The 26,574-nt window shown below is 41.0% G+C and overlaps 1 protein-coding gene across 3 annotated transcripts in view; it reads left to right on the forward strand.

Annotated features, from left to right (window-relative positions):
- The first annotated feature begins 670 nt into the window (after positions 1-670).
- The window catches only part of LAMA4 (laminin subunit alpha 4), a 101,976-nt gene continuing 76,072 nt past the window's right edge, over positions 671-26,574 (forward strand). For 2 of the 3 annotated variants that reach the window (XM_068395300.1, XM_068395307.1), the window contains exons 1-2: positions 671-1,286; positions 21,396-21,497. In XM_068395300.1, the coding sequence (XP_068251401.1) occupies positions 1,086-1,286; positions 21,396-21,497 (303 nt within the window). In that variant the 5' untranslated portion in view covers positions 671-1,085. Of the gene's footprint in view, positions 1,287-21,395; positions 21,498-26,574 lie in introns of those variants that run through there. The other variant, XM_068395308.1, reaches the window with a different exon arrangement.

The raw sequence follows: 26,574 nt of genomic DNA on the forward strand, positions 1-26,574 counted from the left end.
CATTAGTATAATTATACCCTTTGTCCCAAAACCTAGCAAGGGTTCCTGCGTTGTCTTTTTGAGATTGTAGTCATAAAATTAAGTCAGCTGTGGGCAATATATTCAGCTCGCTTTCATACACACACTATAAGCCTTGTTACTAGGGCCTCACAAAGCATCTCTTGAAAAAGGAATACAAGATGCTCATTGTAAATAAAAGTTCATAAGTCTGAGGAATGAAGTCATTTTCCAAACTCGCAGTGAACGATATTCTTTTTCACGAGCCGATGAGAAGCTGAGAGGTGGGCTTGAGGGAAAGGCTCTGAATGAAGCATGTTAGAGAAACCACTTAGCCCTATTAGCCCATGGCACAGCCAGGCTGCCTCCCTCCTCCGCCTCCTCCCACCCACAGCCTCCCCTCCCCCATGCCAAAAGAAAAGGTTGGTCTAACATTTTTTAAAATAAATTTGGCACCTTTCTGCCTTCCACTGAATAAACAGGAGATGTTAAAAAAAAAAGAGCCATGAGAGTCAATGCTTCATGTGGAGCAGTCAGATGGAGTTGTGGGGGGGGGTGGCGTGGGGGGAGAAAAGGGTGACCTCACTTTCTGAACGGCAAAGTTTGAGTGGGAGGGTCTCAACAAGAAAGGTAAAAAAGGGAACGATGTGAACATGTGAAGGAAGCCAGAGCACCGAGCAGAGCGTCAGTCTGTATCGTGACAGGGGGAGATAAGGTGGCTGGGGAGCCAGTGGTGCTTTCCTGGAATACAATCTCTGTTTGACACTCTCTGCTTAAGCACTGCCCATCTGTATGTTATTGAGCTGGAGCCTCTGGGGAAAAAGAGGAGCCACAGGCACAGAGAGTGAATGAGGGAGGCAGCAAAAGCGCTTTTCTTCCCTTCTTTTCCTTTTTTCTTTTTTTTGCCTTTTTTTTTCCTTTTAAATAAGGATCTGGTTAGACTGCCTTGATGTGCCACATCTGGAAACTGAACGCTGAAAGAAAGTTAAAATAACTGAGGCACCACTAAGCCAAGGGGGGCTGATTGCAGAAGAGGGTAAACAATTACAGAGACGCTAGAAGACCACTGCTGGATGTAAGGGGAGGAAATGGCTTTGATCTCCGCCTGGCCCCTCGTTTCTTTTATATTATTCTTTTTGAGATGCTTCTCTTCCAGCACAGCCTCCAGTGAGGGAGGCGTTTTTCAGTTTGACATTGAAGGTAGCTCAGCGGTCAGCGTGCAAGAAGCCACTGTTATCAGAGGGCAGCAGCAGGCAGTAGCTACTGGAACTTGGGTGCCTTTTGCTGAGGTACAGTAACTCCCTTCTCTCTCTGGTGTCTGTGCTTTTCTGCTTTCATCTGTCTGTGCTGAAGCTCCCATCTGGTTAACGTTAGCTTAATCATTTGATCCTTAAAGCGATACCGGAGGATTTTTTGCGGGGGGTCTGAGACATTGCGTTTCGGGACTGGAGAGATACACTTCAGACTTCAAAATGTACACTTGCCCTGCCTGCTGGCTGCTGTACTTTGCAGTGAGGCTGGCTTAGCACGTCTCTGACTTTCCTGCCAACATAACTAAACAGGCCTGTCCAAACAGAGCTATTTTACAAGGGTTAATTGTCACAACACTTTTCTGCTTGCTTTGTTGTAGTTCCTGCAATTGTAATTCAGTTAAACCTCCAGAAAGAGTCTGTCTTTTGGTGGCAAACACTGTACTGTAGAAGTTTGTGTTTTTGTCTCTGAATGCCATAATCTGAAGTTCCTTTTCGCAATGAGAGCTGGGATAATAAATCAAATGCGTGTAGGAAACTGCCTGCAGAGAAAACACCTGCAGAGGTTTTAAGACTTCCAAAAAGTATGAGGTTGGGATTAGTGACAAATGAAATTAGAGAGATCTGAGAAGCAATTTGACAGTGGAAAATTTGTGTTTTGGGACTGATTGATACTCCTCATTCTCGCAAGGCTGCATCAGGAATGGACTACTCAAAAATACAGCTTAAGAAAACAATAAATTACTCCACCATACACTGGGAGGGGGGAACAGTCATGTCCCATGCGTGGGAGACGAAAAGTAGGAGGCAAATTGAGTTACATAAGGTCATGGGAAGGGAAAGAGTAGTCCTTCTAGCATAACATCCAAAAAATGAGGTGAGCTTAACTCAGCCGTGTCACTGTGACAATATCAAGATCGCAGTCTCTGATATCACAAGGCTAATTTTCTCCCTATGCTCCAATTGCCAGAACTAACAGCCATGGAAATAAGTGCACAAGCCCTTCAGACAGCCGGGGTTACCACGGGGCTGGGCAGAGCTTGTCCCCATGCTGCAGCAGCTCCAAGCAGCTGGGCAGCCTCGGGACACGCCTGCCCACCCTGCCGGGGGCTCGGTGCGAAACAAGACCTGTGTGAGAAAACTGGAGGCTAAACCCTGTTCTGTTCAGCGTAGGGGCTCTTGGGAGCCATCCTGGGCTTGGACAGGCTCCATGATATGGGATGTACAACTCTACTCCCCTGGCCTGGGATCAGCCCCAGGAAGCTGCATTGCCGCCTGTTGCTTACAACAAGGAAAGTCCCTCAATGAAATGCCTGATTTAAGATCCAGATGGGTTTTGCAGCTGGTTTTCACAGGATAATGGGCATAAGTGATTATTAGCGTTTCTCTGTATGATCGTGTAGTATGGTTTTCCCAAAGACATGCTGCATATTGCTTCACTTTAATATATTAGACTTTACCTTGGGAAAGTGCTGTGATAAATATTGGACATTGCAGAGGAATGACACATTAGTCTCCTTCACCCTTTTCAATCCTTCCTAAAGTTTCATTTGTAGAGTCCGATCTAATAGACTCACTACCTGGTGCTTTCTCCGGCAGTTTTACTTCAGCCCCTGCACTGGCAGCATTTAGATTCTGGATCTCATGTTACAAATGAACGATGCTGCCTGCTATCATCACGCCAAGGCCCTTGGCTGCAGGATGTTATGTTTTCATCAGGAAGGAGCCAGGATTTCAGGACCCTTTGCTAGCTGCAGATTCTCCTTACTATTGCATCTCAGGGCTCACCTCCATGGCAATTTCCAAGAAGGCCCAGTAGGATGCTCTTTTTGGATAGGGTTGATGGCTCAACAACAGTGAGAACCCACTTACCCATTGATCCATGTATGTAGTTGGTAATGGGAGCTGGGGAATCAGCTCTAAGCCCAGAGATTGATGTAGCAGCCAGAGAGTGATGGTCTGGTAGCCTCTCACCCAAGGAAGGAACACTTCCTTTGGTCCTCAGAGAGCTTCCCCCTCCAACAGCCCACCTCCCCTCCCTCGGCCCCAGGAACAGGGTTTATCCCAGCAGGTTTGAATTAGCCTCTTTCGAAGACCGAGTTCTTAACCCGCAGCTCACAGTGAACCACAGAGTAAACTCCCTTACACAGCGCGGTTTGATTCAGCTCCTTCGTCTAAATATTGACTCAGGCCTACAGCTCTCCCGAGCAGACAGAGGTTGTTAGTCACATTGAATAGTGCCAAATTATACAAAGGGGGCAGATTTGTGAGGCAGAGTCATAGAGCTGTGGATGGGGCTTCAATGTTGACTGTGGTGCCAGTCAACCGCAATGTGAAACGTGACACTGTAAAGACAGATCACGGATCAGGGCAGACAGAAATCATGGTGCTTCAGCGTGTGGGGCAGGTGCTGGACAGCATTTTTCTGATCCTGGTATCCACAACATCTTCAGAAATCTGCAAGGTCTGAAACAGTGCTGCTGGGAGTTTCCAAGCTATAACTGGTGGGGTGCTCTAAATCTTGGTATGAGTTTGATATTATGAACCAATAGAAGAACAGGAGAACCCAATTAATGTAAATACATATTTGTGAATATTTCTCAGTTTTCCACTTCTCTTCTTTCCCATATTTGGCAACCCAAAACTTAGAGGAACAGGGAGAAGTGGTTTAAAAATTCAAAATTAACGTTAATGTGGAGCTTTTCTGTGCCTTGAATTTGAATGAAAGCCTCTTGATGGCAGAGAGATGACGACTGACATTTTCAGTGCTGTGCTAATATGCTCTACGCACTCACAGAGCAGACCGTGGGTTTAAGTTGGATCTCAGCAACATCTAGTAGCTTGGTGCCCTGGTTGTTAATATGTGATCCAGTATGCCTGAATTAGGCACATAAACTGTGCCTAAAGTTTTTCAATCCAAATCAGGCACTGTCTTCAATTATAAACTCAAATTCCCCATATAGTAACAGAGGCACCAGGTTTTTTAAACTTCTAGTTCCTAACTGTCTTCCCTGGAGGCCATCAGAGGAGCCCCTTCCTCTGTAAGGACTATGTTGGATACCCACTTCAGCACAGCTTTATTACTCAGCTAAAAGCTGAGGCACAAAAAGTAAATGTTTAAATTAACTGGACTAGATTCCACCCAATAAAATGTCATGTTACCTGCATAATGAGCACTGGTAGTAATCGTCATGGAATAAGGTATCTAGTTCTCTGCCTCTGTTTCAAGAAGAATGCTTATAAATTGATGAAAATAATTCAGAAAAAGTATCATGAGAAGGATTACAGTGTTAGGAAAAAACTTTGAACTTACTGTGTAAGTACATACACAGACAAGAAAAATTTTAATAATAGCTCACTAGTCTAAGAAAAGAAGGTCTCTTCATATACAACAAATGGAAACTGAGGGTGACCCAATTCAGACTACAAGTTAGCTACAAATTTTAATTTTAAAGGTAATTAAGCACTGGAGAATTTATCTGGTTGCATTGGATTGTCTGTCAAGAGGTAAATCAATATGAAAAGCACTCTGTCAAGTACTCAGTTGCTTGTGTGCTATTTAAGATGTTTAAGTTCCTTGGCTCACAAACACAATAAGGGGACTTGGGAGAGATGTTACAGTGCCGAATCCTGATGTGTATGGGCACATAGTGAGAAACAGAAAGAAGGTGAGCACAAAGCTCTAGATCCAGCTCATCAGTATAACCCAGCTGCAGTTGGCAGCATTAAGTCAGAGACTGATTTTTCCAAATAAGGGTAGATTAAAATATTTTTCAAGGAAGATTCATCAAAGATGGAAGCAAAGGACTTAAAACCGACAGCCAGATATCAAATGAAAGCAAACAAGCAAGTGGCAAACGTCAGAAATCTTTGCTTTGGGGTTTCATGCCTTAGGTTGGACACAGCAGAAGGAAAGGGGATGGTGAGACACTTCCAGTTTTGGTGAGGCAGAGTTAAAACTGAAACCCAAATGTGACTTCTGAGAACAGTTATATCCCACTGTCAAACACATGCCTTTAAAATAAGAGGCAGGTCATACATTACCATTTGGGTCTGAAGCCTGCCACTGTCAACATTTGCCTTTGTAAATTCCACTGACATGATGGTTTTAATTATGTAGACGTAGATTTTGTTCCCCAGTAGAAAGAAAATTCCTTGCACACAGTGGAAGAGTACAGAGTCTAAGGTGAGAATAAACAATGGTACAAGACTTCAAACACTAGAGAGTATGGCAAATGATTCCCTGTGATTCACGTTGTGCAGTCACTTACTTTAACGCAAAGCAAATGTAAGGTGACATCTAGAAGACTCCTTTCATTCTGATGTAAATGACAACATGAGGTCAAGGAAATCGGAAAGAGAGACCAGTATAGGAGATGAGTGTAGGAAGGATTAGTGGAAGAAAGGGTAGACAGACATTCTGTGGCAACACTGGCCAAGCAAGAAAAGATGATTTCAAATGTCCTCTATGGAAAGAAGAAGTAAAGCAAATAGTGGGAATGAAAGCAAGCTAAAGCGGGAAGAAGATAAATGAGAGGAAAAAAATTAGAGCAAGAATGAGATAATCAAGAGCCTTAAGGGTAAAGAAAAAAATGAAGTAGCTGGGACAGGGCAGCAAGCCAATTCCCAGAGTGAAGGAAAGCAAGATATTGTTGGACGAAGGGGAAAACTGTTTCCAGAATCAGTGGTTTTGGCTCAGAGGAAAGGCAGAGAGGCAAAAGAGGTCCTTTAAAGGAAACAGTTATCATAGTCAAGGCAAAATTAGCCGTTTACTACAAGAGATAGTAAGAGGCAGAAGTTATCTGTTGGAGCTTGCATGTTAAAAATGACATGTCTGACAATCATTTTTTCCCTTATACCAGCAGCTGCTGATCTAAATTTTCAAAAGCAAGAAACAGTATTTGAGGTGCTTTTTTTTTCTAGTTTCCTAAAGCAATAAGCAATAATTAGCACGGGACCTGTGACAAACTCACCTCTCTAAAATGTTCACATTAAATATATAAAAAAGAGCAAACTAAAGTCCCAGCCATTTGTTAACCAAGACTCAAACTATCACCAAATTGCCTTCACCCCTTCCCCCATAAAGACTGGAACAGAAAGTCTTTCAGACTGTTTAGAGAAACCACAATTTGATCCTTACTTGTGGCATTGATCTGTTCAAAACAAGTTAGCACTAAAAGAAGAAGCAGAAGACCTAATCCTGAGGTGTGAGCCAAAAAGGGTTTTAGCTTGACAGAAACTTTTATATTCTTTTAAGCTAATGGGAACTGCATCTACCTTTAAAAAAAGCAGATCTTTAAAAAAATTCATTTCAGACCCTTGAGGTTATGTTAGGTTAACTCCCATAATGGGTAATGTGGATTTCTAGCTGTTGGGTTTTTTTCTGATACAGCAAGGTTATGATCTGAGAAACATCTATTAGTGGGGAGGAACTTTTACTGCAGATGTTTGTGATTCCAGCTTAAGTTTCTCATCAAAACTTTAATGAAAATCAGCTGCTTGGAGTAGAGCCGCCAGACCCCAAACCTTTTAAATCGTAGGAAGCTGAAGTAAATGGAAGCACAGGATAGAGCAGATGGCTAGTGGGAAATGTTCTCCATTTCAAGAAGGTGCATAAAGCACCCACTGGAACAATGCAACTTAAACTCCACTGCAGCAAGTTCCCACAAAGTTTTGAGTAAGTACCAGCAAAGTGCCCCAAAGCTTATTCAGGGCTGTGTAAACCAATAAAAGGCATTTCATGCCCACTCTTATTCATGACATGGGAAGCAAGGAAGGAATTAAAAGTCCAGTTTTTCCGGGGGGCATGAGAAGCAATAAAAGAATTGGATTCTGAAGGAGAACTTGTCCTGATTTAAACTGATAACAATTATAGCTTCTAGTGTTCAAGAGCTGTGGAAAATATGTCTAGTTTCTGAGTAATATATAACCAGCCACTGATAATTTACAATTTGCTTCTGGACTTAGATTTCAAACACCAAAATATAGACATACTTGATTGGTACATTTTAATTGGTCCTCTTGAACATTTGGATCATATCCCAGTTCATTTTCAGACAACACCATGAGCTGGGGATGTTTGGGTTATGCGTCCTAATGCAAGATTCAATAATTCCTGAATAGTGCTGTATACAAAGCTGTTAGAGCTCCACAGTTTTGAAATCTAATTCTTTGTCAGTAAATGATTTCAAAGAGATTTTCCTAACTACCAGTCAGGACACATACAGTGTATATTTGTCAATGCAAACAGAGATTGACTAAAATGCAGTAAATATGATCTGGCTTTGTTGTTCCTGTTTAGCTGTATTGTGCAATTCTTTAGGTGTTTATTTTCATTAATACTTCAGAAATACTCCTTTTTTCTTTTAAGGCAAAGCAGCAAGAAACAGTGATAAAACCCCAACATTCAGGAGTTACTAAGATACTTAATATGAGCTAAAGAATAATAGAGGGTTGTGAAAAACATTTTAGAAATTACTATTCCAAGTTTACAAGACTGTAAGAATACTAAAATTTTTTAAGGCCTGGCATATGGAAGCCAGGGAGCATGGGAAGAGCTGGCACACTTGAATGTTAATTTGAAACACAATTTAATAATTAGTGAATAAAAAGGATCTACCTGCATGAACAACTTGCAATATGATCTGCAAAAATAGTCATTTTAGCTGAAACTGTATGGCTCCGAATCATTTTTTGATTCCATCTTCCCAACAAAAATGAATAAAAATGAACTCATTCAGCCTTTCACTATTGGCGTCAGGTGGAAGAAAAAGCACACGGAATCAGCATCTAAACTGGATCATTTCTGGGCTGTGTTGTACCTGTTATCACCCTATGGTGCACCCTGTTACTGTTGTATGTACTCTGAGCTGCAAGAGATGAGCAGTCTTCTTTTCCATCAAGGCCAATGCAAGGCCAATATGTCCTAGAGTTTCCCACTGTGGTTTTCCACCTCTGAGCCTGGATGATAGTCCATGGAGAGACACAGAGAGCCTGCCATTCATGGCTCCCTTATGTCGTGCTCCCCACTCCTGGCTCCAGGGACCCTTTCTCAAAATCACTCCATGGAAGAAAGCATTTGTCCAGAGAAAATCTGCTCCAGCGTCAAAAAAAAAAAAAAAAAAAAAGAAGATCTGGCAGGGCAAAACACGGTACAACCCTCTCTACCCCAGCTATTAAAATTCTACATACCAAGGTGCCCCAGAAAAGCTAACACAGCCTGGCCCATTGAGGGTTGGCAAGGTCTCCAGAGCACCAGTACCTGGCATGGATCCATTCAGGAGGAGGTGGGCAGGTGTTGAAAGTCTAGACATGGTGTAAGGTCAGAGGGAATTTGTGTCCTGTACTCAGCTTTTTGCAGGTTTGTGGTTTTCTATGGCTTCCTACTTCACATCAATGGTGAGGATTGTCTGCAGAGGCTCAATAGAGTCTCCAAGGCACCAGCTAATTACTTTTAAGTCAGTTGGAAACAGGGGTTTGAGCAAGAGATTTTTGTGAGTGATGAGGACAGAGACTGTGTTTTTTTTTCTCTTGATACATCTATTCTTCCCCTACTTTGAGCCAACAAGAAACTAATTTCTTCAATGTCATGCCTGTGATGAAACAAGCCATGGGCCAAGAGGTGGTGAGAGACCAGGGTAGGTTACCCCTTCTCCCTAGCCCTGTCTTTTCCTCTCTCCTTTCAGAGCACAGCCTCTGCCCACTTCCATGTTGGATGTAAGGCTTGTAGTACAAATTCAACTATGCTGAGCTGTCTCACTTCCTTCCCTCACAGTTGTGAGCATTGGCACCATCAGGGGGGAAACCCTATTTCTGAGAAGAGCCCAAAAATATGGCACCTTCCCATCAGCCATCCCAAGCAGTTGCCTGTTTTGCCCGCAGTTGGGCCACCCTTGGGAGGGAGAGATGGATGAAAGCTCTTTCTCTTGATCTTTCATTTTTTCACACTGTGGCTTATGTTTCATGCTAACAGGCTTTTAAATTTGTGCCGTGGCTACTGGTCAAGCAGATCACTGCATGTGTCTACTGCAATTCCAACATTTCAAAGAGCTGCAAAATCAAACCAGCAAATACTAGAAATCTGGAGTGGGGGAAATTGCTGCAAAAAAAGAAATCAAAGGAAGATTCAGATTTACCCTCTCTGTTTTAAGTGTTCCACGAGCACAGTCACACCTTCTTTAAAGGCCAATTTTCTTTTTTTTATCCCTTGAAAATTTTTGTCTCTATCTGTAAATATCTCAGGGAGTGCTGTAGTTTGTTAACTGATTACATCTCTCTTATCTGGGACTCAAGAGGAGAAAGTATGACTCAGAACACACATTTCATGTGAGTGTTTTGTGGGGACTGGGTGGAGGGTGATTAATGAGGAAACAACGCAGAATTATTTATCCCTTTTCCTGTAAATTGTTCTCCTTGAATAAACTTGGCATTTTGTTTGAAAGAGGAAAATCAACTAGCTACCTTTCCAACTGCAGATTTTCTATTTCCAACAGCGAGCATCTGTAAGAGCAAGTTTTTTACTTAGTGGCTGTAGTAATGAGTACATTAGAACAGAGGCTGGTATTAATCTCTAATCCTTAGCCAGCTTGCAGACAGCTAAAACATTTTAGCCCTCCCCCTTTATGGAGAAGAATGCCTTTTAAGCAGAGGCTTTGTCTTTCCCACTGTATATGGAAAAAATGGCTATGCACTTCTATGGAGAATGCCTAGCTGAGAAATGTTTATGTTGGATCCAACCCCATCTCTGTTACTGAATGGCATTTTGTTTTCCACTTGGACTGGGGAAGGGGTAACAGTCTGGAAACATTTTCAACTCAGGAAATTTTTAAAAAATTAAATACAATTACTTAGTCAAGGTAATAGATAATGTTGCTCTGCATAAAGCCATCTGGTTTCAGCTATTGCTTGTTTTTGAGGGAGTCACCGTTACTCTGTCACTATTACAAGGGAGGCATGCACAAGCCCACCCAAGGAACAAGAATATAGAGTGACAGTGGGCTGGGGAAGGTGTTCCTTGTCATTTTTCCCTGTTGCCCATGCTCTGTTTTGCTTATTGCCTTGGGGATTACCCATGTGCAATTAGCCATATTCGCTCTCTCCCCAAATCCTAGCTCTACTATGCGACAGGGAGAAATAGAGGTAACTTTTGTTCTGTATCTCCCCCACCAGCAGGATTTTACCTAGAACTGGAGCAAGTAGTTTCAGTCTTGCTAGTTTTAGTTTTAGCAACCTCTGAGCTCTTTGTCTAAAACTTTGGGAAGGGGGTTTCCATCAGCATCATAATCTGTCCTTTATTAATTATCATCAAAAATAAACTTCTGTTTTGGAAGCTGATGAGTTGGTAACTCCTCAGGTGATACATAAATGTTCCCAATCATCAGGGACAAGTCAGCAAGTGAAGTTTTCAAATCAGGCTGTTATTAAGTTAGGGCCTTGTCCTGTTTCCCTTAAGGCAATCACAATTTTTTCAGTAAATTCTGAGGAGAACTCAGCCTCTCTGTATATATAAATGATGGAGATCTTATAGTGTTAAATTGTTGCTTAACACAGCAGCATTTGGAAAACCGAACTAAATTCAGTCATCAGATAGATATATTCTTTAGCAGCTGCAGACTGGCCAGACACTGCGAGCATGACTCCAGACCAGCCATAGCCCTGTGCTCTCAAGTGAGGGCATCACTGGGAATGCAGACAAAAAGGGACAATATTGAGATCCACCACAGGGATGACAGAAAGGACACTAGTAATAGAAAATAAGGCTTCACTTGTTTCACCACTCATTGAACAGTTCATTTACTGAAAAAGAGTACAGCATCACTGCTTTATTCTCTTTTTTTTAATGTTTGAAGATTCAAATTACTGAGCTTCACAAAAACACACCACTGCAGCTTTAATGAGCATTTCATATCACTTACTTAGAAAACCCCATTATTATATTAATTTGCTCAGATCTATGGCAAATGCACCCAGTAAGGCTTTAATTTTCATTGAACCTATCTCATCTTAGAATTTAATTCAAAAAATAAGAATACACAACAATATTGGGGGTTTTCACTGAATGACTATTTCAGCAAGAAAGAATTTGCTTTTGCATTTGCAGCTAAATAACAAAACAAAAAGCTTGTTATTGTGTAATTCACATAATTGCCTTAGTTTGTGATCTCATTAAGTGCAATTAGAACTGAGATATCTGTCAAGATAAGTAGATAAAAAAAAGATTACCAGCATTGTGCCCAAAACTCTTCACCAGCTTCTAGTTAATTCCTAATTTACAACATCAGTGGAGCACTGGAAGTAATAAATATTTCACACTTCGCCATGTCAGAAATTTAAGAGAACAATACGGGAATTTAAGGTAATACACCAGGGTCTTATTATAAAACTATCATGAATATTAATTTGGACACTAAGCTAAAAAATGTGTTCCTCTCAGAAATGTTTACAATTTTAAAAATAAATTTGAAATTGCAAATTACTAATTTGCATGAAGTTTCTGCCTTTGAAATGGTAAATACTGTAGAGTGGCTTTTTGCATGCAGGTAATTCTCCAATAGCTGTAGTGTCCTGTGAAATGGGGTAACTAACTGTCTAGCTATGATGTCACACACTGTATTAATTTCTCTAGTAATAATAGTTAGAATGTGACCTTTCTAGTTCAGAAGAATTTGATACTGTAGACAAGAAGTAATGAAGGCTTATAGAAATTATAAATATAGCTTGGAGGCCTAAGGGGAAGCTGGTAAGCAAGCTTGTTTGTTTTTAATTCTCTAGGTTTGTGAGGCTTCAGAAAAATTTAGCAAGAATCAATGGAGAGGAAATAGAATTGCAGAACAGATGCCTGCTTTTGTCTACATGTTGTGGAGTACCTCACAGTGTAGAGCAGCACTTTTGTCCATCTCCCTTTATCTAATTTGATGGTAGAGCATGTCTGGCCAACAGGTTAGTTACTAACTTCTGAGAGCCTCATTCTGCAGAGAAAGACAAAGATCCCTCTGAAATGTCACTTCATAGGGATTTATAGGTTCAAGTACAAAGACAGTCTTGAATTTGCTGTTACTCAAAGTCTGGGAATTTGAAATCCATTTATTTCTTCTAATGATAACTTATGCTAGAGTGAAGTATGACAGCTCTTAGAAAGGGCATCACTAGAGCATTTTATTTTTAAAATTAGTTATAGTTTAACTCAGTGGTTGGAAGAACTCACAGCAGCCTCCTTCATAGTCAAGACCTGGTCTAGGAAGATGCACGTAGCAAATGAAGAGAAATGAACAAGGCAGGTTAAAAGGGGAAGTTATCAGCAGAACTAATGTTATTTGTACCTTCAGTAAGAGCTCCAGCTCCTCATTTGTTTTTTCAAGAAAAGGAAAATGTTTTAACCATTGTATCTAAGAAAAACAAATTCCCTGAAAGATATTTTAACAAAAACAGTTTCTATATCAAATAGATTTTTCCATATTCATATTTCATTCTTCTTATGAATTGAAGAAAACAGGTTTTCCTTAAATATCTTAAAAGCTCTCCTACAAAGTTAGTTTCAACCGTTCCATATGAAATTTTAACACCGAAATGTAATTCTTTCTTTTTCTCCCTACCCTTTTTGACTAGTCCTTTTCATATATTTGGTATTACTTGGCAGTAAAGCCTTGCAGGTCACTCATAAAAGTTGCCCTCAAATACCAGAGTGTGATCTATCTCTTAGAAAGGATGAAGAAAAAAAAATGGGAAAGATGGCACAATGCCAAGCAGTGCTGTGTAAATATGCAAATGGCTTTAAAGTATGGCTGTTTAGCTGGAAGCCAAAAAAGTTCTTTCATCACTGGATTAAAAAGACTGGAAATCTTGGGTCCAGCAACAGCTTTATATTCACTGCTCGCATATGAAACAAGCAAATCACGACTGCCAGAAATGTCTGCCCATGTGGGGATATTCATTATTCCTAGTGGTTCTGACTAGTTCTCTTAAAAGACATGAAGCTGTTGACTTGTGTCACTGCTGTGGATTACATTGGGTATATCTGGGACACTGTAATCTGGGATGTCATTGGGTACATCTGGACATGGTTCCAGGCAACCAGCTCTAGGTGGCCCTGCTTGAGCAGGATGGTTGGACCAGGTGGTCTCCAGAGGTCCCTGCCAACCTCAACCATTCTGTGATTCTGTGTGACTATGGTCATTATTCCGTTTTACAAATGGAGAAACTGAGTGAAAAAGTAATGTTCATGGTCACACAAGAGATGAGCAGAAGAATGTGTTTTCTCTGAGTCCCAATATCATTCTGAACATAGTTAGGGACAGAGGAGCTCATGCACAGAAACAAGGTGATGAGTTTCTCATCTGTTCAGGGAGAAGGAATGTTTTTCCTTATGTTAATTTCAAACAACACAGTGAAACTATTGCTGTGAAGATGTTGGCAGACTAGAGGTGAAGGGTGTGTCATGAAGTGAGTGAGTGACTAGAACCAGGTGCAGGGAAAGGCAAAGTGGAGAAGAGAAGTAGGAGGACAAATGGAAAACAGGACAGGGAGGACACAAGCACGAGTAGAGAACAAGGCAGCAGCAGAAGGGCTGCGGGAACCAATGGGGGACAGGTGGAGATCTACAGCCCATATGCATAATGTTCCGATGCTCCATTAATAGAAACAGCCCAAGAGAAGTACAGAGGCCTCCCACAAGAAGGGCCAATGAACGACCATCTCATCTGGTTGGCATTTACTGTAAGACTGTTTAAATGGCATTCAAGCCTCGTTGCCAACAAGAGAGACATATAATATAGACAAGACTAAAAGGTAACCTATAAATAAAAACTAGAGTGAATGTGTGCTATAAATAAATCCATGGCTCCTCAGTTTATAATCAATGCCTCACTATGTATAAACTGACCTATTGGAACATGCTGTCTGCAGCAAACCCCTCATTGCTACAAGTGCTCACTACGCTTTTGAGGAAATTGTAACTACACAAATCTTTATCCATATGATTATTCTTTCTCCTTTGGCAAATTCAAATCCATCCAAATTTTGGGCATACAAGAGCTAGAAGAAACTGATAAACAAATTATTTACAGTTATACAGTTATGATTGTAAAAAAGTGGCAGGGATATGAATGACTGTTAGGACAATACCAGAGCTGTCATCAAATACTTGTTTATAAAGAGTCCAAGGACACCTTCTAGAAATATTTTTATCCCTCCTGCCTCAAAAAAATCAGAACAAAACAAAGAAGAGAGAATTTAATTAGAGAAATTTTACCCCAAGTCATACACTTCACATAGGATCCATCAGATTATCAGATCCTTTGTCCACATGGCTTACCGTAGTTAGATCAAATGCAGTTGTAGAGGTGGATACTTTTGGCAGGTTGGAAAAGTAACAAAAATAGAAGTGTTTAAATGTTGGTGCCCTCAGTACTTTCTTGCTGAATGAAACACCAGAAGTAGAATCATATACCTATTTGAGGTAAAGAAGATTGCTTTGTAGTTAATGCTTTCCAGGCATGATAAGCCATACAATTTGTGCCTACCCAGAGTGGTTTTAAGCTAGGATGTCCATGGGGTCAAACACTTTGTTTATCTACATTCCAGTTTGGCAAAGCAGTACTTTCAGTGCAGCAAAAAGCGTGCATTTTGGAGGCAATGAGAAGGTGTCCTTAGAATGGGGTCATGCTCCTTTCTGTGCTAGAGCTTAGCTGCGTAGCTATTCAGGGAGTTTTACTCAAGTCACTAGCTCTGGAGATTGTCAAAGTCACTCATAGCATCAGAGCTCTTCTTCCCAGCTGTATCTACAGTGCTTAATTGCAACTTGAGCCAGGAATGAATATGACAGCACTAACATGATGGCAAGGATCAGTTTTTCTCAGTTTTGTCCAGTGTTGTAAAATGGGATAATCTTGTATCTCACAGGCATGTATTAAAACTAAAGTCACTGTTCGCAGTGAGCACGAAGTATTTCAGATGATGATACAAAGTCTTTATAATAATTTCTTACAGATTTCTTTCCTAAGTATGTTCTGTGCTGTCCAAAGCCATCAAGCTGAAGTGGGACTGAGCTACTAGCAGCAATAAAATTTATTTCCAGATAGCAAATGTCCAGTGGCGTTGTAAAACTCTTCCTAAGAATTATAGCTTTACCAAAGGTGCAGCATATATGTATGCTTTGTGCCCCTCAAAGAAGAAAAACACATCTCAGGGATGGGCCGAAAAGATTTTGTGTGCAGATTTTTGAATGCACAAGTATTCAGCGAGGAAGGTGGCACCAGTGCAGGGTAATTTAATACAGCTCCTTTGGAGAGCTAGCTGTAAATACCAGAGGAGGCACTATCAGGACAAAGGGAAACATCCATGATCACACTCGGAACTGGCCAGAATCAGCCTAAACTCAAATGTAGAAACAGAATCACTTGGGCCTGTCAGACACCAAGGCTTCCTTTAGATGCATCCACTTTCTCTACCTGAAGATACTGACTTGTGCAATAGACTGTCAGGAGTCTTTGCGCTTCTCCAAAGGTACAGGGTGTCCAGCAGTTTGGCCAGATCTGTGGCATAGCAGCCGTAACCTGGACACTTCTACACAGCACAGCACACCTGACATATACAATAGGTTTCATGTTCCCAGACTTTGTATGCAGTACAGGGGCCTACACACGAGTTAGCCCTCCAAGCCCCCCTTCGCAGTCAGTAGAGAGCAACAGGCACAGCTGACCTACTTTAGGCGCATTTTAGTATAGAAGAAATTAAACCATACAAAGAGTGTCTAGCTGCCTCTTCCCATGTGGATGTCTGCATGCTGATGACTCCCAGCCTGCTGTGGTTTGGGTTTCCTACACATGCAGTCCCGCCGCCCAGCTGTGGAGGCTGCTGGCCAGGATGCCCCCGCACTAGCACAGCCACAGCTGTGTCATCACAGTACTACACCTGGGGCAAGGAGGTCCTCTGGGGTTCAGCCTGAGACTGTCTTCATGGCTGACATAGACATGTCAGGTGGGGCTTGCTGAATGCTGAGAATCTGTCATGCTTTCTGTGAGCACTTGCCTGGGGATTGAGTATTACTGAAAGTGAAGACCCTATGGTAGGTAAAAAAGACCAGGAATCTCTTTGGAAAAGAGTCCTATCCTGAGGAGACCAGAGAAATTGGAATAGCATCAAATGTACAGCAGAGAACTGCTTTCTCATACTTGTCTCTCTAATGTTCTTATTTCTAATAAATAATTACATAAATGAAAGTACTGGGAGATATTCAAGCAGGAAAACATCTTTATTTTTAGGAAGGGCAGTAGGCTATTTATCTCAACATGGCCTAAGCAAACAATCTTCAAAAAGGCCTCAGAACTATGCTTGCCAATTCCAAATACTGCTCATTAAAAAAAATAAACAAAAGCAAGCATGTTTGGGTTGGGTTTGGAAATGTCCCCTAGGGCTGTTGTTTCTATGGCAATGCCATGCACTTCCAGCACACTGGTCTCTCTTTTAACTTTTGACTCTAGCAGCAAAGAGCATAACAGTGCTGGCCAGCTACAACCAAGTCCCATCTGACACTAAACTTAGCAATGACTTGGCAGCTGATGTGCCATGACTGCTACTTGGAGTGCTGTTCTTCAGCTTCAGTTCCCCAAGTGCACCAGATGTCTCCTCTTTTACAATGGTCCTGGAGGCGAGCACCACCTTTTTCTTCTGGGTTTGTTTCGGGTCAAATGTAATGAGATTTCTGGCCCAAGACTGGTAGGCATGAGTATAATGAATACACTAAAGGCTGAAATCTCTTAATGTAGACCATTTAACTCTGAATCCATATCCTTTCATGTACCCCAGCACTCAAGAGAAAACTCTGAAAATAACAAACTCTGCTGTGGATCCAAGGGAGGCTTTTATTGTGGAAGAAAGAGACTCTCTGTGCTTTTATATATTCACTGGAAAGCCACAATTCCAGTACTAACTAAAGAAACATGCCATGTTTTCTTACCATTAGATGTGAGAGTCAATGGCTACATCTGAATTACTTAATAAAGCAGTGTAAGGACCTACTAGTCAGGTAGCACAACACAGTCCATGTCCACGTGCTGAAGCTCTCTGTGTGTTTGCCCAGAAAAGAGCAGTCCCATACAGACTGCCTTGTGGGAACATGTCCTAACAGATGCCATGCTCTGAGCTGTGCCTGGAGATTGCTGGGAAAATCACAATCTGTCAAAGAGCAAAATCAAGGCAGAAAATGAACCACCAGTCAGTATGGGTGATCATAAGCCACTGCCTCAAACCATGCCTTGCCCTTCCTCAGTTAGCTGATGCAGATGTAACCACAGAGAACACTCTGTGCATGTTACCAGCACAACATTCTTCTTTTGGGACAAGTAAGCCAGAAGAGGCAGGGTCGCAGCAAACATACCCGCCCTGGCACGGCTGCACCACTACTGCTTGCTGGCAGCAGGGTAGGAACGGGGACCTGTTTCTGCCCTCAGTTTTGCAGCTGCAGATCAGGAGCAGCTGAAATGAAATCAGTGGAACTGCTTGAATAAGATATGGCAGTAAATTCATACCCTGTGTATGTGGATTTTCTTCCATCTTCAGTCCCATCTTGCACCCACACCAGCAGAAGGGTCTGAAGAAACAGAATATGACTACAGGCTCCACAGCGCTTTCAGCACTGCAGCTGGTTCTTGTTTTTAAGAAATGTAATAATGAAATCCAGATGCAAGGGGGGAAAAAAGCAAATGCACCATGGGTGCAAAAGATTTTGAAGAGCTCAGCAAGATCCACATTAGACTGGACTTTTCAGCTTGAACTGGAACAAACATTGTCCCTCGGGCAAAAAAAAAATCTAATAATTGTGAAGACATAATTGCTAATGCAGACGTAGCATTTTGGCCTACTAATTGTCTTCACCATTCAGAAACAGACAGTGGACAGAAATGTTCCTCTCTCAATTGTCTACACAACAATTTTTCAGGGAGGGTATTTCCATTTTGTTCCAGACCTATTTGTGCTTTGAGTGCAATTATTTTGTGCTCCCAGGACATTCAGCCATTTGAATCCCTCAATTATCTCAACACTCTGACACTTCTTTTTATAAATATAACGTCGGCTCATGCCCTGGAACAACTAAACAATCACTCCATTATCACTAGTAGGGCAAGGAGCAACAAAAATATATCCGAATAATTGAGAATGCCTGAGAAAACTTCTGAACCCAAAGGAAACAATGTGGATCCCGTTTTCACCTCATTCCCACTTCCCTCATAGCATTGATTGTCAATATCTCATTTCTGGTTTAAATTGATGCAACCCATAGTTTAAAATACTGTATTAAAATAATGAACATCAACACCTTCCAAGTTTTTGTGATGAACTGAATAATGTGGGGGAAAGATGCTACCAAAAAATACCCGAGTGACTTAGGACCCTGCATCTCATTTTCAAGAGGGGCTCTGACCGTGAGAATAGCAGAGGCACCCAAAAGTGAGGCAGAGGTCTTGAGGAATTGAGAAGTGTGTCTGCTCAGAATAGGGGGTAAACTGGTTCCAGCAAAGACTATACAACCCTACCCGTACAGCTGAAACCAGTGACGTTGCACTGAACTGCACCTAGCTTGTTACGGCTGGGTGAGTGGACTAGATCAAAGCTCACTCATGGCTGCAATGCAGACATACCCTTATTTGAAGTATAAAGGAGATGATCTTTATGGATGACTGAAGGATTTGCATAGACACCTTTACACACAATCACACATTTCCATTGTCCATATTCACCATAATAAGTAAAAAATTATTCTGCTTAGACCTGCAAAACCAAGAAAGCTTTTGGGCAGACACTAATGGACCCGCTAGGACCACCCACCAGTTGAAGGGCATCAGAGAATGTAACATGCTTCAGATCTGTATAAGTGGAGAGAAATATTGCCAAGATAGACACTAGGATAAGAATCTGTTTTCCATTTAGAAACCAACTGTCTCCGTTCCACAGTGTGTGGCATAATCATTCAGCTGAAATCCTTACTCTGGTGGGAGCCAGTCCTACAGCTCTGTGTTAAGACTAAACAACTGAAAGAAACAAGCAGTACAAATAGATAGCATTTCTGCTGTCCCAAAGTGGCTATGGTATGAAGGCTTTTCCTCCTAGGAGCTATTATCTAAGAAAGTGTTTCCAAAGCAAACCAGATAAAATATTGTGTGTAAGAATGGTAATGGCAACTGAGTTTTCCATTTATGTTCATCTCAGCTTCTCAGAGCTCTCTGGGATAAGATTGTATTAATGATTCATTTGTAAACTTCATTTTTAAAGCTTGTTGTTAGTCATCTTGTAAGATACATTATTTTCTCAACAAGCAGCTTATCTGGCTGTATAGAAGTATCTACCCACCCTTGAGAATGGAAGCTAACACACAGATGAATCTCTGGATTGCTGTCTCTTGCTTCCCAGTGCTCCACAGCTATATCTACAGCACCATGCAGACGTACAGGTTCAGGTCCCAGAAGCAATACGACCATAGCAGTGTACCAGGGTTAATTAGCCACAGCCACCAGCAGGACTAGTTAGCAATACTGCTCACAGGTTAGTTTTTGCAGCTAGTGGAGGTATCACTGCACGGTGCTGCATTCAATATTGTAGACCTACTGTTCATGTCATAGCTTACAGCGGGCATGAGAAGCAATGCAGAAAAGAAACCATCCTTTATTTCAGGGCAACCCAGAAAAATGAGGAAGAGGGAGATACAAAGGAACTCTAATCCTAATTAGATCAGTACAATATAATAAGAAGCTCATACTTCATACAAATGCAAGGTATGTAAGATCACACCCTTCTGATTCGCTTGAACCTCCCACTTTTCCCACTTTTTGCAAGAGTAAATGACCTCAAGAGCCACAGAATACACAAAGTGTTGTAAAGGCAGCCCCAAAAAATAGTCCAGGAGACCCTGGCACATGTTAGGCTCTGACAGCAACCTCAGGGGTAGTGTTAGTAAATGCTAGCAGAAACAGGGTGTGGTAAATAATTTCTGGAGATCAAAAAGACATGCTAGGGCCTTCATATCAGCTCTGCAACAACATTGCAAGAGTTAGGCAAGGGTAAGAGATTTAGTATCCAAAAATTCATGAGTCCATATGGATCTAACGTAATACATGTGACACAGGGAGACTGCACAGGGTGAGCGGGTGCTGCCTGAGTAACAGAGGTCAACCTGCATGTGTCTCACCAGCTTTTCATGTTGAGGTAGAAGTTCCTCAGTGGAGAACAAGAATTTACACGTAACATACCAAACGAAAGCTATCCTCTTTCATTTTCTTTTTATTTTCCATTCTTATAGGGGCATCTAAATACCTTTATTCGTGTTTCTGATTTCTTATATTATTGCTCTAATTAATATTTAAAAGAAGGAGACTTAGATATTTACAATCTTCTGTTTCATTTTGGTAAGTTATCAAAAGTACTAAATTATATACACCAGACACAGCCACACATTTAAGAAATAACAAGAAAATTTTACCTTTCACGCAATCTCTCCCCATTTATTTATTATGTCACATGAAGAATGATTGAAGAACTGTTGTATCTCCCAGGAACTGATTACTTCCTGGAATGACAACAGGTTATCGCTGGCACATCTCACCAGCCTCACAGACAGACAGCCCTGCTTTCATAGCCTCTCACAGCAGCCAGACAGCATTCATTCAGAAGGGCATTGATCTTTGTAGGTATGTTTCTGTCTCCTCTAGGCTCTTCATCCAAAGCTCGTCAAAGCTTTGATGTAAAGTAAACTTTCTAAAGCTTTTCTTATTTAAGTAAAAGCTATTCCTTTCCTATAAATACACCTTCTTTACCGAATAAGGATCATCATTTCTAGTGAACTCATCTAGTACAAAATGCAGTAAGAATCTGCCAGCTCCTCACCTGCAGGCAGGTAGCCACTGCTGGCCAGAGGCAGGACACAGGCAGGAATGATGACAGCTTCAATGCTGTAAGGAAAAAAAAGTGAGCACCAGGGCAGGGAGTGAAAAGAACAGACTCGAGTTCAGCAGTGTGTGTGTGGTCTGCTATGATGGGGTTGTGCAGTGTGCTCTAGAGACCTGATGGTTGTAATTCTTGCTTTCCCCTGCCTCTCAGCCAAACCTAACTCTCCAAATACATATGTGTAAGAAAGACTTTATTTTTATTTTTTCATTGCAGGGATGCCAAGAAGGATTTTACCGTACCAGTTCAGGAAAATGCTCTCCTTGCAACTGTAATGGTAATGCAAACAGATGCCTGGATGGATCTGGAATCTGTGTGGTAAGGAATTCCTGTCTTCTCTCCTGGTCCCTCACTGAATAACAATACCTTTTTTTTTTTAAATGATAACATAAACCCTTTCACCTTCTTTCACTCTTGCATGAGGCTTCACACAAAGGAAATATATCCCAGGCAAACCCAAGAAACCGTGGTCTGACTCTACTATTAACACCAATGCTCGATTTCAATACACAGCAAAAGCAGTGTCTGTACCACGGGAGCTTTTTGTTGAAAAGCGATCATAAGTAGGGCCAAGATCAATACATTAATAAGATTATCCTGGCCAAATTTCATTCTCACTTACTTAAATTACCTCTGCAGATTCAAAATACTTCCTGTGTGCAGCATTTGTGAGAGTCAGTATCCTGGGAAAAATCTTTAGTCCATCAGAAATATGGAAATAGTTTTGTATACCCCTGGAGAAAAAATGTATAAATTCAAACACATTTCATTCTCCCCTTTATGAATACAGTGCTGTATATCATATAAACTATTTACTATGGTGAGTGACCCCTGTGAGTGTATATATGTGTGTTATCCATAGTAACTCTGCTGCATGGCAGCCTCCTGCTGTGAAGGAACTACATGAGGAGTTTGAAATAATACACCAAGGGAAGAGCATGTTGAACTCCAAGGTGGTATTACAATTTCCCATATGTTTGTTCCCAATCAGTATCAGCTCATATAGAAATCTGTGAGTTAGTATTAGTAGTTGATCACTTGTAACTCCAGAGCAAAAATCAGCCCAGTAAAACTTACCCTTATTACTAGTGGGCAATCAAAGCAATAATACACTAAAAAAAGGATGGAAGTTTATAGTGTAATGTATCTGGACCACATAGCAAGAGCTAGGCACTAGTGTACAGGCTTGTGAAGCAGGAGTAGAGCCCAGAGCTCCTTGCCCTGCCATGTGTTACTTTTGACAAGTCATAAACCTTTGCCCTCAGTTTGTCTCTTTATAAAATGGCCTGATAATATTCACATACTTTGCATTGTTGCAGCCTCTATCAAGTTTTCAGTTATACAAATACATAGAGCCATGCTCCAAGGCATATTTCCTACCATTTTTATTCCTGTGGGAGGAAGACAGTGCAGCTGACAATTATTATGGCTTGGCCACTGTAGTGTGCTTAGGATTGGCTAGTTTCTGCAGAACACATATTGGCTTAGTGTTTTAATTTTTTAAAAGTGGTTTTACATTGCCAGGCATTCCCAGCTACTCTCTTTCGCATGCACATGGCTTTTGCTCATGGGATGATTGTCCCCTTAGTGTCAGGCGACAATGATGACAAAAGGAAACTTCTGATGGAAGACTTGAGAACAAGAGAGAGAGCTTGACAAATGTCTGCTTGTGATGACTCTGGTAACCAGAGAGTTTCTGAAGTAGAATATATGAGGAAGGGAAGTGATTAGATCCTCAGTTTACAAACACAACAGAAGACTTGTTTCCTATCTGCTACAAAAATAAGTCCAGTGTCAAGGGCTGGGGAAAAAAAACAAAGAAAACCAAAGTTTCTGTATTGGCAGGAAATAATCTGAAAGTATCTGTGTATTCCTGACTGGCGTTTCTCCAGGATACTAAACTCTTGGAATCGGCCAGGTAGTAAAGAACAAAACTAAGAGCTAAACCCCAGTTTACTGCTTGAGTTCAAATAAGCCATTTGATGGCTTATCTGAATGATTTAATAAGCCATTAAGCTCAGGCCATTTACTTCTGAATAAAGAGGAACAGCAAATAGGCTTAAGTGAAATAAAAGTGAAAAGGAGAGGGAACGAGTGTGGTGCAAGGAAAGAGCAGAATGAAAAGGGACTTTGAAGGTTTGATAGCATAGAGCAGAACCAGAGATGCTCATGGGGATGGGAGTAACAGGACTTTCCTGAGTATGTGGAAATTTCCAGGGAAGATTGGAAGACTGATGAAATTGGTAAACTGCAAAATGCGACTGAGAGAGCCTGGGAGAAGAAAAGCTTAGAGAAAGAAAGATGTAACTTGAATTACAGCAGGAAGAAGCATGTTAGATGAATGAATGCAAATAATTTGGGAAAAGAAAACCTGATGGTTGATAATGTGATTTGTATTAGAATCAGTGGACAAAGCAGCCTTCCCTAAGGGCCGTTCTGGAGAAGCACAGGAATGGATCTGGTTAAAGCCTGCTGGGAGCTGAGGCTGGGGCCAGAGAGGAGTAGGTACCTATATGCCTGGGAATTTCTGCGTTTAAATAGGACCACATGGTATTGAGAGCTCACTATTTTCTCCATCCTCAAATTTTTAGGCAAATTACTCCACATCTGGTAGTAAGACATAAGACACTCTGCATTCAGTTAGTTTTTAATAGGCTGTTAAAAAAAAAAAAAGATATTCTGTATTTAATCCATATTATTATTGTTGTCATCCTCTATTTCTATCAGTATAAACCTGCTATCTCCCTGCTTTGGAGACGCAATAGTGTTCTAAAGTTTCATCACTTATGGACTCTCCACCAGCACCACATGTTACCCTAGCCATGAGTCATAGATGTTACAGAATACCCTTAGCAGAAGATCTTTAGAAGACCTGATGTTCCCCAAAGTTAAAAGTTTCTATGTCTGCATGTTTATTTACACAACTGAATGATTAAAACATGAAAAACAAAATCATTTTTTAAAGTTAATTCTGCTAACAATGACAGAAGACAACATGAAAGTAATAATAGCACTGTGTTCAGTTGGCAGATAATAGTTTTTTATAGTTTAAGTAATAACAGCTACAAGAACTGAATAAATGAACAAGGCTGTATGAAAATGAAGAAGTACTCTACTTCAAAAGGGATGAAATATAAGGGTCAGACTCCATACAATGCTCTAAGACCACCATATTATGTAAAACCCCCAAATCAATTTGGCAAATGTAGTTCCCACAGCATACAAATTAATGACATTTTCATTGGTCTCCGCCCTGATTTTGAAATCAAATAAAATTAAACCCCTGTTAACAATGCCTTAGGGTGAAGTATTCACATCTTTAATTTCTGCTGACATAAGTATCTGTATTAGGGCTCTGTTTCAAAACTTCTCTCAGCTTATTCATAGAGTGTAAATCAAATCCACGAGTGTTTAAAAGCTTATTGAATGACACAATCAATGAATCAACAATCATCTTATTTGGTAACCAGACAGAAGAAACTATTGCAGACAGAGCCTTTCTTGCAGAAGTATCCACAAAAAACTGGTGCAGAAAGCAATCATGTCATCTTGTGATTAAAACTGAAGAGCCACTCAGTCCATTTTGTTAATATAGAAAATCACCCAAGTGTTAGAAGAAGAGCAGCCAGCGCAGTGTGAGCTCCATTTATGATGTAATACAATATGGATGTCAAATAATGCTTCATTTCAAAGACATTTTCTGGTGATGCATGTAAGGCTAGTAGAGGAAGAAACACCAATTCTTGTACTGATTTTAGACTTTGGACTTTTAATGTAACTTTCTCAATCCTAGCTAAGAGAAGAAAAGGAAGTCACTTGTAGGACCCTCTAGCTTTTGATTTTGGAAATATGCATATATGAGATGTTAACTGGGTGAAACTGTAACAGCTGCAAGTGGCAGTCTGCAGATAGTGATGCGCTTTTTCTCCTGCATAAAGCCCACCGGTTTTTGCTGTTAATAAGATATGAAGATATGAAGGGAATGTTTTGCCGCCTCCATCATCCCACAGACCCTGCCCCACCAGCAACCTACTATTTCTTTGCAGCACCTCCATTGAAGGTTCAGCTTCTGAAAACTCATGGGAGTGGGTTTCAAATGACTTGACAGCTGAGTAGAATGTCTGAGTGGTCGTGATGGTCAACTCTGAAATGAGTGGCATATGGAGGTGAAACAGCTTGTCTAAAGCAATGAGCTGAGCTTTCATATCATACGCAAATGGTATAATGGGCAGGGCTTTACTGTACTGAAAAATTTGATTGCATACACTAGGGAAGGAAGTCACTTGAGGTGACTGCAGTGTACTATGGCAATGACTCCAGATGAACACAGTAAAATGGGTTGAAAGGTTGAAAGGATTTAAAAATTACAAAGCTGGATATCCAGACAAAATTTTTGTTGGACTGAGTTGTCAGGGTCCTTTCTGAGGTTTCTACTGTTAATGGAGGTTAGATCTTCATAAATGCATGAAAACACATAGAGCAGAAGAAGTAAGTCTGGAGAGAGCACCATAGCAGAAGGTGAAGGGTAAATTTCTTGGTGTCTACGTAAAAATCTCTGAGTGTTTTGTTATCATCTCAGTCCCATATATTTGATCAGTATGTATATAAGGCATCCAAAGATTACTTATAAATAAATAAATAAATAAATATGACCTTTTGGGAAGAAGAAAGACCAAAGGATCATAACAGTGGAGAGAATAAATTCACTGGCATCCTTTCCAGCCTTTTATGGAATTTTTTACAATACAGCGTATTGTCATGTAACTGATTTGTGTTTAAGCGTTTGGGTTTACAGCTGAGTGGAAAGGTTGGAACAGATTTGGCAGTTTTGCCCGGGAGGATAATATGTTCCACATGATTGCCAAGGCAGGCCTGGAGAATCGCCAGTGGATCTACGACCATCCATCAAGCACGAGCAAAAAGCAGCAGGGAGCTAGCAAAACTCTCCAGCTTATTATTAGGTACTTCTGGCTTCACAAAGAGCCTTGCAGCTTTCAGCTCACTGTTTCTTTCTATAATGATGAACTACTTCTATCTATAGTGACCTTGGTGATACATGTTTGGAAAACTAAACAGAACTACAACAGTCTGGTGCTGAAATGCAGCCCTTCTGTTCTCCAGAGTGTTTTGGTATGCAGTAGCTGTCAAAAGCATCAGTGTTAACAGACTCATTTTCTCAGATATAGGTATTTCCCTTCCTCTTAGCTATGATTAAACTTGGTATTTGTTGTCCTAACTGGTTTAACTACTGAAAACTTGCAACAGTGACCCCCAACATACGACCACCCATTTCTGTTCCCCGTGCAGCCTGTGTAAGAGGCACGTAGGAAGTCAGGCCAAGACTGCGAGGAAGGGCTGCTGTTGCTCTCACGCCTGCTCAGCCACCTTTGCCACA

The sequence above is a fragment of the Nyctibius grandis genome, chromosome 1 (genome assembly GCF_013368605.1).
Source record: "Nyctibius grandis isolate bNycGra1 chromosome 1, bNycGra1.pri, whole genome shotgun sequence".
Classification (NCBI taxonomy): Eukaryota; Metazoa; Chordata; class Aves; order Nyctibiiformes; family Nyctibiidae; genus Nyctibius; species Nyctibius grandis.